The 16,367-nt window shown below is 35.5% G+C and overlaps 1 protein-coding gene across 1 annotated transcript; it reads left to right on the top strand.

Annotated features, from left to right (window-relative positions):
* Nucleotides 1-6,566: 6,566 nt before the first annotated feature.
* LOC145579041 (uncharacterized) lies at nucleotides 6,567-15,448 on the top strand. The gene is made up of 10 exons (XM_081636321.1): nucleotides 6,567-7,207; nucleotides 8,211-8,288; nucleotides 8,537-8,578; nucleotides 8,678-8,783; nucleotides 9,847-9,905; nucleotides 10,020-10,061; nucleotides 10,138-10,242; nucleotides 10,328-10,415; nucleotides 11,870-11,916; nucleotides 14,988-15,448. The coding sequence occupies exons 1-10, from the start codon at nucleotides 6,689-6,691 to the stop codon at nucleotides 15,063-15,065; spliced, it is 1,164 nt and encodes a 387-aa protein (XP_081492447.1). The 5' UTR covers nucleotides 6,567-6,688; the 3' UTR covers nucleotides 15,066-15,448.
* The last annotated feature ends 919 nt before the right edge of the window (nucleotides 15,449-16,367 follow it).

Raw genomic sequence — 16,367 nt, 5'->3', positions numbered from 1 at the left:
TAATTATTCAAGAATTAAATTGGCACTACTTGAAAACAGGGAAATAGCGACGGAATGGTTCCGACGGACACATTATTCCGTTGGAAAAGTCGAAATTTCCGACGGATTTTTATTCCGTCGGATATTTTCGACGAAATTAAAAAGTTCGTCGGAAATTTCCGACGCAATAAAAATCCATCGGAACACTGTACTTTTCGACAGAAAATCCGTCGGAAAATACCATTTTCGACGGAATTAAAATCCATCGGAATTTTCTGTCTGAATATAATTAAAAAAAAAACCTTTTCAAAAAAACCCTAAATATTTTTTCCGCCTCTTCTCTTCTGTTTCCCCCTTCTCTTTCTTTTTCTCTTTCCACTTCTCACTTCTCCTTCTCTCTCCTCCTCTTCCTCTTCTCGTTCTCTGTCATTCTCCTTTTCTCTCCTCTTCTTCTTCTTCTCCGTCCTTCTCCTTCTATCTCCTCTTCTTTCTCCTTCTCTTTCCTCCTCTTCTTCTTCTCCGTCCTTTTCCTTTTCTACCTTCTTTCCCCCCCTCTTTCTGACTACCATGGCAATCCACAACCACGGCTAACACTAACCACCCGCCGCCACAACACCGACGTGAATAACACCACCAACACAGACATAACATCAACGGTACAAACAAAGGTTTTAAGGTCAAATTCGACCATGAAAACTCTAGATCTAGAGTTCTCATGGTCAAATTTGGCCTCGTAAACCTAATTTCGAGGTTTTGTGTGGTCAAATTCAGGTTTTTTTTTTCCTTAATTTTGATTTTATTTGTCCTTTTTCGAATTTTTTTGAAAATTTATGGTTGTGGCTCTTGAACTTCAGATTTTGGGGTTTTATTGAAAATTTATGGACGTTTTATTGAAAATCTGGGTTAGGGTTTGGGTTAGGTTAGTAGATCTGTGTTGGTTGTGGGTTGTGGTGGTGGGTCGTTGTAAGTCAGTGCGTGGTTGTAGGTTGTGGTGGGGAATTTCGGGGGTAGGTGGGGTGAATTACTGTGGTGGGTATCGGTGGTGGGTTTAGGTGGGTGGGTACGGGTTATGGTGGTAGGTTTGGGTTAAGTGGGTTAAGGCGGTGGAACTGGTGAGTTAAGGTAGTGCGTCTGGGGGTTAAGGTGGGTTAGGCGTGGTGGCGGTAGGGGCTGGCAGCGGTGGTGCGTGGTTTTTTTTTATTTTCTTCGTTGGCGTTTCCGATGGACTGATTTCCGTCGAAAAAGGTCATTTTTCCTACAAACTGTTTTCCGACAACCGGTTCCGACGGAAAACAGGGGTTTTCGACGGATTTTTTCCGTCGCAATTCGGCTGTTTTTTAGCAGTGTGGAATGTTTAATTGTTTGGATAATTATAGTGTTTGATTGTGTTACGATTTGAGAGTCATCACCAAGTTTAATAATATGTAAATAACGTAAAGTGAAAGAGATTATGCACCAAAACTTTTGGAGCATATATACCTTCAGTATGAACATATGGGGAGAGTTATGCGACTTTATATTTAACCATAACTTCTACTGGGAGTACATGACGGTGTATTTTCCTTTTATTATCATGCGTAGGAATTCCGCCACTTACGAGTGGTTATTTTATACTGTCATGGTTAGCTCCTGTGTTAGTACCCCTTTATTGGGGTAGGTTAGGGGGAAACCTGTTCGATGCGTAATCAATGCTAAATAAATCAATTGCCTTTATAATACCCCGTATTTTTTTTAATACGTATTTTATTTAAAATAAGTATTTTGTGAAGTATTTAAATAAATTGAAATGTTTTATTTATAGTTTTAATTATTTATTTTAATAAGTTTAGAAATATTTTATAAAAGGAAAGTTTATTTAATTAATTATTTTATTTAAATTGGGAATTTATTTAAGAAAGTTTTATTTTAGTAAAGTTTTATTAGGAGAGGGATTAGGAAAGATTTAAAAGGAAAAGTTTCGGAAGAAGGGTTTCTAGAGAAAGGGTATAAATATTCAACACTTGGGGCACACTACAAGAAAAATCTCTTTTCGTAGCGATTATTTCGTAGCGATTGTACATTCGCTACAATATGCAAGTATGTTTGTGAAATAATTAAGGATGTCGTATCATTTTTACAATCGCCATGGTTTTCCCATATAAAATCGATACGGAAAACATAATGATACATATCAACACTATTTTTACACATTTATATAATTTTGAGAAATCGTATCATTTACAATCGCCACTAAATCCTAAAAATCGATACGAAAAGCCTTTTCAACACTAGATATATAAATATTGTTTGACAAAGAATACATAAAATATGTCATAGCTTATTGGTGAAACATTTAATGTAAGAGTTTGAGGTTGCATGTTCGAATCTTGTAAAGATCATTCTCATGTTTTTTTTTTTTTTTGAAGAAAATGAGTTAAACATTTATAGCGATTGTAATCGCTACAATAAGCACAATGATTGGATGTAGTTTTTTGTATCGATTATTGAGGCCAACCCCAGCGATATTGAAAACCACTACTAAAGCCTAAGGCAACGGGGGATATTGTATCGAATGACCATTCGTTGGGAAAGCTTTTTGTTGCAATTACAATCGATACTAAAGGTTAAAATAATCGCTACGAAAATGTTATTTTCTTGTAGTGGCAAACCAAACTTTGTCCAGAGTGGAGAAAACCCAAGGTAAACTTTCTCTCTTCTCCTTATTTTTCTTTTTCTTTTTCTTTATTTTTCCCCTTCCCCTTTCTTTCGGCCTCACCACCGCCGGCCACCACCACCACCGGTGGGCCGGCGACCACCAGCAGCACCAGCCGCCGGCCACCGGCGCTGGCAGCAACCGGCATTGGCGCCGGCCTGCTGTCGGCTGCCTTTCTTCGAAAAAAAAAATTTAATCTTTTGTTTTAAATATCAATTTAATCTTAGATCTAATTATTAAATATGAGTTTGTGATTAATATTATGATGTTTGATTATAAGTAGCATGTAATTTAATTTTTAGATTCTAATTCTAATTAAAAAAAGCCCCAAATTTGAACCCTAGATTCATAAATTATTAATTATTGAAGGATTATGATATAGGATGGGTTAAACCTTTGATTTAAGTGTTTTAAGGCCTAATTACAACAAGTTTTCATTAAAATATAATGCTAGAATTTTTGGTAGTGCATTAAAAATCAAGTTTCTTAAAGGAATTTTAATTACCCATTAATTGGGATTAAAGTATGATGTTTTAAATATAATTTTATCTTATTTTAATTAAATTATGAGGGGTTTAATAGTAGTATATATTGCTGGAAATTTGTGTAGAGAGGATTTTTAATACTCTTCTATATATGATTTTTAAATTGTAGGAGACTTCGAAGTGAGCGATTTCTATTTGTTGTGGCGATATTAAGATCGTATTCAAGGTACGTTCGCGTACTTAGCATAATTTTTATGATTTAGTAGCATGCTAAATGTGTTTAATTGATTACAAGTAGTATCATGATAGATTTGGAATGGAAATTATGATTTGGTTGCTATTGGTGATTGAATATCGAAGCATGAATTATTTGTGATGGATTAATGGTTGGAAAATAATAGTTTGAAAAATTGTATATGAACCACACTTTTATTTATGGCATGATAGAGAGCATGTTTAATTAAACTAAATGTTTAATTTGGCTTGGAATATTAAAAGAGAATTTTATTATGGTTCATATAATTTTTATTGATGCTTTAAGCATGAGGAAGGAGCTATGTAAGTGTCAATGTACACGAGGAATAAATTGTATGTCGGAGCCTTAGTGCACTTAAGGTGTTTTTAACACCGAGGGATAGGATTTTTGACGCATTAAGCGTTTAAGGTGTCAATGACACCGAGGTAGATTTAAAAAGGGTTCAACATTAAATATTATGTGGTCATTAAATATTATGTGGTTATTAAATATTCAAGAATTAAATTGGTATGTTTGATTGTTTGAATAATTATTGTTGATTGAATGATTATGGTTTGAGAGTCATCACCAAGTTTAATAATATGTAAATAACGTAAAGTGAAAGAGATTACGCACCAAAACTCTTGGAACGTATATACCTTGAGTATGAACATATGGGGGGAGTTATGGGGTTTTATATTTAACCATAACTTCTAATGGAGTACAGGACGCTGTGCATTCCTTTTATTATTATTATTATTATTATTATTATTATTATTATTATTATTATTATTATTATTATTATTATTATTATTATTATTATTATTATTATTATTATTATTATTATTATTATTATTATTATTATGCGCAGGAATTCCACCACTTACGCGTGGTTATTTGATGTTGGCACGGTTAGCTCCCGTGTCAGTAACCTCATTTATTGGGGGAGGTTAGTTAGGAAACCCGTTCGATGCGTAATCAATGCTAAACAAATTATGTAGTTGTCTAGTTGAGAAGTTTTGCTAAATGTTGTGTGCTTGAAAAACAGGTGCAACAAGATAAATTGTGTGTTGATAGGTAAATGCATGTTAGTGTGTTAAATACGCTTATGTACTCAGCTTTGCTGATTGTGTGTTTTGTGTGTTTGTTGGCCTTGTATTTATCTTGGCCCTATGATGACCCATTTTTAATGGAGAGTAGTGGAAACAAGTAGAGAGAAGCTTTTCAGCTGATGAAGCATATTCGTGATGGGCATGAGTGAAGAGCGAATCATGCTAGTTTTCATAAGTTTATGACGTGTTATTGCTTTAATTATATAATGATATTTTTGTTGCGAGACTAACGTAAAAGTTTTAAGTTGAATTGATTTGGTTAAGGGCCTATAGTGGTTCCAAGTTGTAGGTTTGAATTTGTTTTACTTTGGTTTGACTTTAATTTCGTGAGTTGACTTTTTAAATTGAGTCGTTTTAAATTATTTTAGAGGTGAGTCTTTCGCTGTGTGTCTTTGATAGTTGCCTTAGCCGTTTTCACGGTGGCGGTAATATCTTAGATGTTCCTATTTAAAGTTTTAAACAGGGCAAAACAGGTATTTTAAAAGAAAGAAATTTCTAGGGTGTTAACAGCCTTAGCCGTTTTCACGGTGGCGGTAATATCTTAGATTTTCCTATTTTGAGTTTTAAAGAGAGCAAAACAGGTATTTTAAAAGAAAGGAATTTCTAGGGTGTTACAGCCATAACATTCAAACAAATGGACTGCAAATGTGGGCTGGGGAGGCTGGGTCTCCACCAGCCCCCCCGTCCCTCCACCCATGCACCCAATACCCATCACCCACTTCGACCACCACCCTAACATCGGAAACCCTAGGTCGAAATTACCCTACCATCTTAAGACTAAAACCCTAGGTTGAAATTACCCCATTACCCTAAGGTCGAAACCATGTTAAGAAGATGAATAGAAGAAGAATAACGACTTAGCTTCTCATTGAACAACCAACACATATTTATAATGCAATTATAAAAAGATCAACAACTACCAAAATTACAAAAAATATATCCTATTTGATACAAGATAATATTTCCCATAAATATCCTAAATATATCACAATAAAACCGTAGGTCGAAATACAAAGGCAGAAATTGCTAGGGATGTTGGTCGGGTGGTGGAAAGAAGGTTATGTGGGGTTGTTTGTCGTGGGTTAGGGTTGCCGGCAAGTAAGGAAGCATGAGCGGCGGTGGAGAAGGTTGGCCGATGCCGGCAGTGAAGAGGGTGAGGGAGACGGTGGCTGAGCCTGGAGTTAGAGGAGGTGGTAGGGGTGGTTGTCTAGCCATGTTATTGGTGGTTTTATTTTTTTTAAAAAAATAAATCTAACCGTGGGACAAATTTTTTAATTAGGTTCATTTTGTATAATTTAATTTCAAGAGGGTCACCATTTTTTTTTTTTGAAAGAAAGGGTCACCATTTCCATATAGGGGTCACTATTAAGAATTTCAAAAAAAAAAAAAAAAGGAAATTTTGTCAAAAACCACCCACTAAAAACATTTTTTTTTGTGAAAAACCACCCACAATAAAAATGTTGTAAAATACCACCCAAACTAAAAAAAAATGTTGCAAAAAGCCACCCACTGTCGAAAACAGGTCGTTGACCATATTTGCCGGCGTTGGCCACCCTCCCTTGGCGTTGACCAGTCGCCCCATCCCCTTAAAAACCCCTAGAATTCACCGGAAAACGTTCGACCGCCTTTCCCCCTCCCCACCCCCCTCGAAAACTACTAAAATTCACTCAAAAAATGAAAAACCCTAGACCACCTCCGGAAAATTTGGTTGGAGTGATTTTCGAGGTGGAGGGGGAGTGATTTTAGGGGTTTTCAAGGGGGAGTGAATGTTAGGGGTTTAAGAGGGGGAGGGGAGGCCAAACTTTTCCGGTGTATTCTAGTGGTTTTCTTGGGGTGGGGAGTGTGGTAAACGTCGGGGGAGGACTGTCAATGACCTGTTTTCAACAGTGGGTGACTTTTTACAACATTTTTTTTTTGTTTGAGTGGTGTTTCACAACACTTTTTTTAATGTGGGTGATTTTTCACAAAATAAGTGTTTTTAATGGATGGCTTTTGACAAAATTTTCAAAAAAATATTAAAAAAAAAATAAAAAATGAAAGCTTCATCTCACCGGTTTTGACTTTCACAAAAAGATTTTAAAACAAAAAAAAAGTGTGTTGCTATTTGCTAAAACCCCTACGTTAACCCCTCGCTCTCACACTTCCCGGCACTACGAAACCTCATTATCACCTTCAACCACCATCAATGGCGGCCGCAGCCCTAGAAAACTTCCTCACTCACACTCGCCGAATCCCTCGTTCCCAACTCTCCTCCCTCTTCCTCCATCACCGCCGCTATTTCTGCTCCGACAACTCTCCACAACCTCCGTCAATCCAACCAGTCTCCTACGCACCAAAACCTAAACCCGCCGATGAAACTCCGCCGGAAAATGCGCCGGCAAATTTTTCGGAAGATGTATTTTCAGCGAGAGATTTGACGCGAGAAGATTTTCGGTATTTGAAGGATTCGCCGATGACAATAACACCGGTTTCGTATTCGAAGAGAGTTGCGCCGCTTCCGGAGGATCGTGTTGCAGTGGAGGAGGAGAGAGTGGAGCTGCAGACGGAGTCGAAAACGATTGAAGCGAATAATCGAGCTGTTCGGAGAGTTTTTAGGGTTGTTGAGGAAGAGAAGGAGATTCCTTTTCCTACTTTGATTAAGGTGGAGAAGAAGGATGGTGAGAGAAAGGTTTTTGATCTTCAAGAAGCTATTCGTCAAGTCAAGGTTTACTACGTTTCATCTTTACAATCTTAATTTTTTTTTGAATTTATGAAAAATTATGTCACTTGATTTTTTTTTTTAGTAAGGTTAGATTTCTGCATTTTTTTTATCTTGAGGTTTATAGGTGTGGGTTGTGATGATCGGAATATCGATCGAAATCTTTCGGCATTGTTTATGACTGTTGATGGTATGAATGTTAATTAAATGTATGAAAAGATATATTAAGGACTGAACTAATAGGATATTGAAATATGGTTTAGTTTTGTTGGTTAATTTGGTGGAATGATGGTCATATAACCTAATCGACTGGAAGTTAGTTGCTTCTTTAGTGGCCGCCTCCCTATTGCTCATTCGCTGTTGCTTTCCTTGGTTGCCGAGTTAGTGTAGCTTGAAAACATGATTTCTTGCCAGTGGAGGCTATCTGCTCAAGCCAGTCCAGTAATTTGTTCTGCTAAATATAATTTAATTTCAAGTTGGTGGAATAGTAAGCTGTACTGAATTTTGATTTACTGAAGTATATTAGCCGAATAGAATACACCCATTATGGTGTATGTTTGTCAAGGTTCCTGTGAGCTTCTTAGAAGCATCATTGACATTCATTGTTTGGTAGGTGGTCTAACTATCATGTAAGTTTTGATGCAAATGCCATGGTGATCGTGTTTGCTAAAGCCTGACATATGATCATATGGCTAGGTGGTTACTCATTGCTAAACTTACAGATGCCTCCTGTTTAAATATTATTGAGTTTAAGTATAGTTTATTTTGGCAATATCCTGTTGAATGGTTGAATAAAAATTTTCTTGGATAACCTTTGATTGTTGTCAATAGCTATATATTGTAACTGCTACTATGCTAGCCTTTTCCTGGGGACTTAGTGCTTTTAATGGTTAATGTTGCTGTTATTCTTCACTTAGTTTTCGTTGATTTGTGATATTTCCTGCTTCGTTGTTTCTTTTAATAAAAATTAGCGATCAGTATCTTTAGTAACTTTCGTAATTTGTTTCAGGCTAATGCTAAGAGAAACTTTGATGAAACTCTGGAAGCACATGTAAATTTGGGCATTGATCGACGCCGAAGTGATTTGGTATTGTGAGATTTCTTTGTGTTCTAGATAGGAATCCATAGGATAGTCTTTTTTTTTTTTTTTTTTTTTTTTTTTTTTTTTTTTTGATCAATATGGCGCAGTTTTTTGTATTTAGATTCCAGACATGTTGCTTTTTGGTCAAGGTGTTTTATGTATAGTTTCCCTGGAAATGTTATGCTGGTGCTTATTTTTGGGTGCGTGCTATGCTATTGTGGTTGGTGCTAATGCTGTATCGCACTGAAATGTAGGGTGTTAGTGGAGCTGTCGTGTTGCCTCATGGCACTGGCAAGGTACTCTTATAATGAAAAGCACGAGACCTTTTTATTTTTATTTCCATGTTTTTAAAACTCTCGTTGGAATTTGGTCCTAAGATTTCCTTTTTCTTTTAGATTGTCAAAGTTGCTGTTTTTGCTGATGGAGCTGCAGCTGAGGAAGCAAGAGCTGCTGGAGCTGATATTGTTGGTGCAGATGAGCTTATTGAAGAAATAAGAACTAGTATTTATTTTAATTTCTAACATTTATAATAAATCCACTGTTTTAAGAAAGCTAATATTACTTTTGCGTGCCATTTGTAGTTATTCTGTGTAGTGATGAGACCTGCAACGGGGTTTAACGATCTCAAATAACTTTCTTCTGATGGAGATCTATCTTGATAATTATTGCAAATACTAGTAAGAGACAATCATCAGATAATTCATTTAGAATAATTAATTAGTAATAACATAAAAAAAAAAAAAAATCTTCTATGAAGATAGTCTGAGATATTAATCAATAGATGGGAAAAGAACTGCTACAGATGGAGAGATGAATATTATTGGCATGAAACTATGGCCAAATAATTAGTTACTGTAGAAAATGTTCATTATTGGTGTTGAGGCTAGTGTTTTGGGGTGGAGGAGTAAAAGAGAGAGGAAGACTACTTTTATCTTAGCTTTAAAAGTAGTGCACATTGGTTCATGGTGCTAGCATCATCACCTCATGTAACTCAAGATTCAGAGTGAATAAAGAGGCACATCCATGGTTTTAATTCTAGGATGATATTGAGATTGCGATTATGGTTGGAAAACCATTTTTGTGGGCAGTGGGGATGGTTGTGGCTTTTGTGGCCTAGTATCTCAAGTTGTGGTAAGCTAAACAAACCTTCATGATGCTGTAATGCGGATTTCAAACCCCTGGCAGACCCTAGGTGCTTTAGCAATGTGAGGCACACTGCTCTCTTACTCTGTTTGATTATTCTTACTAGTCAGTACCCCTTATATATTCTATAGCACTCTTTCTCTGTGATAACAAATTCTGGTATACGAATGTCTTTGTGTAACGATTTGGAAAAGTCCACTTAATTAATGAGGCTCTGAAGTATATTGTCTAGATCGTACTTGAAAGTAATCTTATTACAGTTTATCCTATATTCTTATATCGATATTAGAAATATTTGTTATGATAAAATATGTCTATGAAGTTTCTTGTATTTGAAATTTCCCATTTCTGTTTCTTGTTTACTGAAAAGGATTCTGCTTGAGCTATGTTCCACCAACACTCCATCTTTAATTCTGTGCAGGTGGCAAGATCAATTTTGACAAATGTATAGCCACTCATTCCATGATGCTGCGTGTTACGGTAAGAAGATAGTTTGCCACTTTGCTTTTGTATAGAGCGAATCATAAGACTACCATGGAATAATTGATTGCTAAGAAATCTTAGCAATAATTGTTTTTATTTTTGTTTCTTCAGAAAATAGGTAGAATTCTTCGTGGCCTAACACCAAATGCCAAGGTAAATCTCATTCACCAATTTCAAAATTGTTTGTAGCTAATGATTGAATCTCATGTACTAAGAGTCAATTCTTTAGAAAGGTACTGTGACCAACAATGTTGCTGCGGCAGTACAAGAGGCAAAGCAGGGGTTGCTTGATTTCAGAATGAAGGATGCTATTGTTCATGTGGGGTTGGGGAAGGTATGATGTCAAACCTTTGCTCCCTCAATATTCTTATATTTTTATACTGCAACTACATTCTTACTGTAGAGCCTGTCATGTGCAGGTGAGTTTTCCCGAGGAAGCTTTGCAAGCGAATGTTGGTGCATTTGTGAATGCTCTTTTGCTTGCAAAGCCTGCAGGGTTAAAGAAGAGTAAGTTACCAGATTTTCTTATTTGCATTGTATAGCTTATCTTGTGTGCTCATACTTACTTTCCCTCTCTTCTTTCTTTAATACTGTTCTTCTTTTTCCGTATCTTCTTGTACGTGCATTACTGCTCACCTCTACCCTCTCCTTTCTTTGATGTTGTTCTTCCTTCTTCTAGGATTTGGTCTAGGGCTGAGGGATGGATATTGTCCTTGCCTCCTAGGTTCTTTTTAAATATTGCCAAGGTTGTCTCTGAAAATTTTCTGCTCCCTTGATAATAGTGGACGAGGTGGCTCTATAATTATCTGTAGAAACAAATTTGTTCCCTGTTCTGAAACAAATGTCATCTTTACAATTTGTTAACATTAGATAATATATTTAGATTTATTTAATCACAACACTGGTGTATTAAAGTAAGTTTGTGATATTTGTGATACAAGCTGCACAGCATCTTGACTCTATATTGCCTTGAGGCTTTTGAGATACAATAGATGAGATCTTTACAGCGTCTTGACTCTATGTTGCCTTGAGGCTTTTGAGACACAATAAGTGAGATGTGTATATCTGTATACTGTAAGTCTGTAAGCTTTTCATAAATAATCATGAATTCTGGTATTGTTTCTTTATATTATGACAAAGCAATTCATATCTCCATGGCAAAAGAGCTGTTTGGCTTTAGGTTGTAATGGACTTATATCAGGCGAAATGAACATACCTTCATTAATTATGTATTCCAATTGCTATCTCAAGCTTATTAGTCGCAAAGCCTGGTTTTGTGAGTGGGGACAAAGAAGATGGACACCTTTATAACAATAGGAAAGGATGAGTTCCTTAAGACTGTCTCCTGTAGAGCACCTTACATTAAAAAGAATCCCGTGCAACCACCAAAGAGGCCAATCATATACATGCATTTCATTAGTAGAAACTAGCAATATGCCAATATGTACCTTTGCTCAATTTGGCCAATTGATCTGCCATCTTAATGCCTACTAATCTACGATCTCTAGTTTCTATACTGTATGGTTGGTTTGTCATTTGATGGATATGGGTCAATGTCATACGTGATGAGGGTTTTTGCATGACTACTAAATTCTTTGAATTATAATGATTGTTTTACTTAGAATGCCTATGATCTCTAGTTGTTTCTATATTCTGTATGGTTGGTTTGTCATTTGATGGATAAGTGACAATGTCATACGTGTTGAGGGTTTTTGCATGGCTACTAAATTCTTTGAATTATAATGATTGTTTTACTTAGAATGCCTATGATCTCTAGTTGTTTCTATATTCTGTATGGTTGGTTTGTCATTTGATGGATATGTGACAATGTCATACGTGTTGAGGGTTTTTGCATGACTACTAAAGTCTTTTAATTATAATCATTGGTTTTCTCAGAATGGGAGATTAACCCATAGGTTTGCATGTCATAACTGACGCTTTTATGTTCTTGTATTTTGCAGCTTCAAAATATGCTGGCTATGTGAACTCTTTCCATCTATGTAGCACGGTGAGTTTAAAGTGATATGTACTGTAACATTTCCTGCAGAGATTGTTCCTTGGTATATGATTGTGGACTAATCTATGCTTCGATGCTTAACTGCCTGTTCTGGCCCTCCACTTATAAAGGAGTTGGGGGTAAATATTTTAGACTTCAGATTTGTCATACAAATTGCTATATCTCCTTACCTTCTTTCACTAAAAGTCTACAATTATTCTTGCTCATTTCCATTTTATGGTATTGTGGTAAACTGGAAATTGATTACAGAATTGAAGGGAAGAACAAGTTGAGTTTTGATTGATTTGAAAAGTACAGAAATACTGAATGATATTCAAGCTTTCAAGTGGCTTGATTCTCTCCCAACTAAGCACTTGAGCAAGATGGAAACACTCGATAATAATATGTCATACATTTCTCTCTTTAATCACCTCTATTGTTAACCCAATGGTTCCCTTCTCTCTCTCTCTCTCTGAACTATTTTTTTCCACTTCTCTCATGCACATTTGAACTGCAAAGTCATTTTCTAATGACATTCTCCTCATACCCGATTTAAACAGGTTTTGATATAAAAGTGAATTATGAGGATTAGGAGGATCATGTTTCTGGCAATGTTCTAATCTTTTCTTGCCAACGTGCTTTACAATATTTGACTTTTGTGGCCTTGTGGGTCAATGCTTGTTAACCAATGATGATCCTTGACACGTATTAAACATATTTAATAATATATTTCTTTTGTTAGATTAGGAAAATTTTGTGTATATACATTTTGAAAATAAAAAATTGCATATATGAACCCTTTTTTTTATTTTTTTTTTATTTATAGAACTCCCACCATTAAGCTATAAATTGATTCTCTTTTTCTCACCATATTCCCAACTACAGGCAAAATGATGATGATTACTACACTTTGTGAGGAATTTAGAGTTGTGTGAATTATATCAATAGTAAAATATGATTCTTTTTAAGCTTAAAAGTGGTGGTCCTAACTAAGAAAATTTCATATAAATTAGTTTATTACAGATTATGAAACTATTTTAGTTGACAAGCCAATAACCCTTATCCTTAAATAGCCTTTAATTTGTTTGCGTCTAAGGAAAATTTTTGAGTAGTCTTGGGTTGCTGAATGACTTTACCTTTACCCTTAAGGTGGTGGGTTTTACATGGTGCAAGTTTGAGCAGTGTATGGTTAGTGATGGGGCTCTTATTTAGTTTTCTTGTTTTAGTAGGAACTAGTGGGCCATAATTCCCACAAGCTTGTTTTTTAGTTGCGGTTTCACACATTTTCTAGGGGATGAATGAACTCATTTCCTAATGCTTGTAGCAGTCTTTATTCTGGTTGTTGGACATGTGGACTAATTATAGCAACTTTAGGTTTAGCTTATATGCCTATGTTACCTACAATTAAGGATGATGCGTTTTTGAGTTATTACTTATTGTGAATCAAATCTACCTTTTTCATGATTGTGTGAAGGATGTTGCACATTGAGGTGCGTGCAACGTTGGTGCTCATTACATCATGTGATCATTGTCCAAGGATTGCCTAGGCATTTTTTTTGTATATATTCATTAAATCATGTGATCTTTATTTTAGGATTATTCCCATGCAAAGCTTTTTGTATTTTGTCATTTGTGCAACTCATAGCTAAGGTATTACAGTAGGGTAGAATGAATTTTTATATATAAGAGACTAAGAGAGTTAGACAATGTATAGCTTTTAGGCTTTTAGCCTTTTTGTTAGAAACCCAAACAATTTGTGAATGAAATACAGAACATTAATATCATAAATAGTGATAAAAACACATTCTTCTTTTTCAGTTTTTTTTTTTTTTTTTTTTTTTTTTTTTTTTAAAAATTTTTTTTTTTTTTAATTATGAAATTGTGGTCGAATGATATTATTTTGATAATAATCAAATCTTTAAGCTCAAAGCTTCAAGAAACAGAACACTAAGATGTCTGGCTCAAGAAAGAAAAATAGATGGGAGATATATCAGCTCTCAAAACCAATATCCTTACTTGGTTCTACTGTTTGTGGCCATTTGTGATATTTCTGCCATGCCTTATGGCATCATTATTTTCAATGGAATCTATTTTCTATTGGATAAGAAGTGTAAGAAACTAAAAACTGCACTTAGTTCTATGAACTGGCTTGGTTATTGATGGCACTTGTGCCAAGCTGAAGGATCTGTAAACCTAGACAAATAGTCAAAATGGTTGAGCTGGTGAGGATGTGAGGTGACTTCATGGTTTGATCACGGTTGTTTGTTTCCATGAAACCAATTACTCCCTCCGCATGCCAAATTTCATGGGAATTAAGAAAAGGGATAAGCAAGTACATAAAGTGCCACAAAAAGAGAAAAGTACTAAAAATTGAGTGGACCACCAATAGTAAGTGCAAAAATTAAGTACATGCATATGAGTGGGGGCACAAAGTTTTAGAGACAAATGAGGGCAGTTTGGGTTACTTCAGGTAATAAAGACAAAGTAAAGTGAGGTTATTTTGGTCTTTTTGTGGCATCTATAAATGGTAAAAAAAAGAGATGGGAACATCATTTAGGGACGCCTAAAAAGGAATACGGGAACTATGTTTAGGGATAAATAGAGTATTGATTTTAGTGATTGTAGAATTTCCTAAGGGGGTGTTTCGTTAGAGTAGTATGAACTTGGAATCAGGAATGAAACCAGGTTGGTATGGACGTATGGTGTTGGAACTTGTTTCTTACTCCGTAATACCTCATATTTGGTTATTGTTTGGGGATGATTGTTTTTTTTTTTTTTTTCCTTTTATTTGATACCTGAAGGTATAGTATGAGTCATACCCACCTCTCCCTTGGGTTTGAGGTATGGGATAAAAAAAGAAATTTTCTAAATAAAACTTTTGCCTTATGAGATAGTACACCTGCCTTCAAAATGAAAAAGGAAAGCTACATGTTTGTTTTCTTTTGTTATTGTGAAGTGATGGGATATTATGCACTACTTGCGCTTATGCTATTGTATTTTTCATTTAATATATTGGTGCTGCTAAGTTGCTTGTACTTGTATTTATTTCTTATACCATGATGGTTTGTGTCTCCCTTGCACAGATGGGTCCAGGGTTTCCTATATCAATACAGTCGTTATCCAAAGCCGCCGATCAGTATGTCAAATTGCGTCCACAATGATAATGCACTAATCTTTAGAAGCCACAAACCGTTGCACTATTTGGTATGATGACTATTTTTCTGTAGAGGTATCAGATGCAGGAGAAGCTGGTCTATACGAGATGGACGTGTATCTTAGTGCTGATGGTAAGAGATAAAGACTTGATGTCAAGTGAAATTGATATTCGTATCATATGTCATAGAGTAGTGATAGCCTGACTGGTTCTACATCCCTACAAAGTTGCTAAAGTTTGAACTGTGTTTACTCAGTTCACACCCCTTTTGGTTTTTGGTTACAAATTTCGTTACCGAGTTTTTATCCAAAACTGGTTAAAGAGCAAAGAGCTCAATGTTGACTTGCAGTTATAAACAGGAATGTAATAATTTCATTTTGCAAGTGTCAACTCAAAATATATATTTTTTTTCACAGAAAGACTCGATAGAGTTGAGCTATCCAATGTCAAGCCCATTTTTCTTTTACTGGCTACACTATGCTTCAGTGGACATTGAATTTGGTGGTCTGTTAAATTAATCCAAGTCCGTTACCTCCAATAATATCTCCATGATGTTTTGTATTATGTCTGAAATATTTCACCTTTTCTGAAGGATAGTTAGAGACTAATGAAATTCTTATAATTAATTGTTTTTAGTATGATTAATTAGAAACAATTTTGGTGTCTATCTGTTTTTGGTGCACATGATCAAAGGTCTTATCAAGTCACGTCGTCTCCAACTATATTTGTGCTGACTCCCGTGTCAAGTAATATATGCAAAATCGTGATGTAGTTATCGTTGGTTCCATTCTTTACAACTCATTTTGGAAGGTAGCTTCTCCTATTCAGCTATGTTTGTGACAAGGGCTACTGTAAATGATGAATATAAAGTGATTGATACAAACAATATGCAAACGATGTAGATTGGGTGGTGGATGGAGAAAATGAGGAAAGGTGAAAGTCACTCTTGGCGTGGAGGCAAAGGTCTAGACTCTAGATTGGGTCGTAATGTTTACTTCCTATGTTCTTAATTGGTACAATGACACGAATTTGGAGTCTAGGCAAGTTGGACTGAGAAAAATTGTAAGTTTTCTTCCAATTTCTTGAACAAGAAGGATAAAGAGTTTTTACCGGTCATAACAAGGGCATTTTTGACAAACACTCAACAATTTTGAGCGAAATTACAACTGATGTCTAACCTTTAAAATTCCATTGTCTAGCATATTGATAGATATTCATTGAATTTGTACAAAATTTCTCAATTACAAGTGATGCTAACCACTTCAATGCTCCATTGTATTATACGAATTGCCTCTTTTTGGCCAAGAAA

The sequence above is a fragment of the Chenopodium album genome, chromosome 14, assembly GCF_948465745.1.
Source record: "Chenopodium album chromosome 14, dcCheAlbu1.1, whole genome shotgun sequence".
NCBI lineage: Eukaryota > Viridiplantae > Streptophyta > Magnoliopsida > Caryophyllales > Amaranthaceae > Chenopodium > Chenopodium album.
The sequence above is the reverse complement of the archived record's forward strand: the minus strand, read 5'-3'. Positions and strand labels throughout refer to the sequence as shown.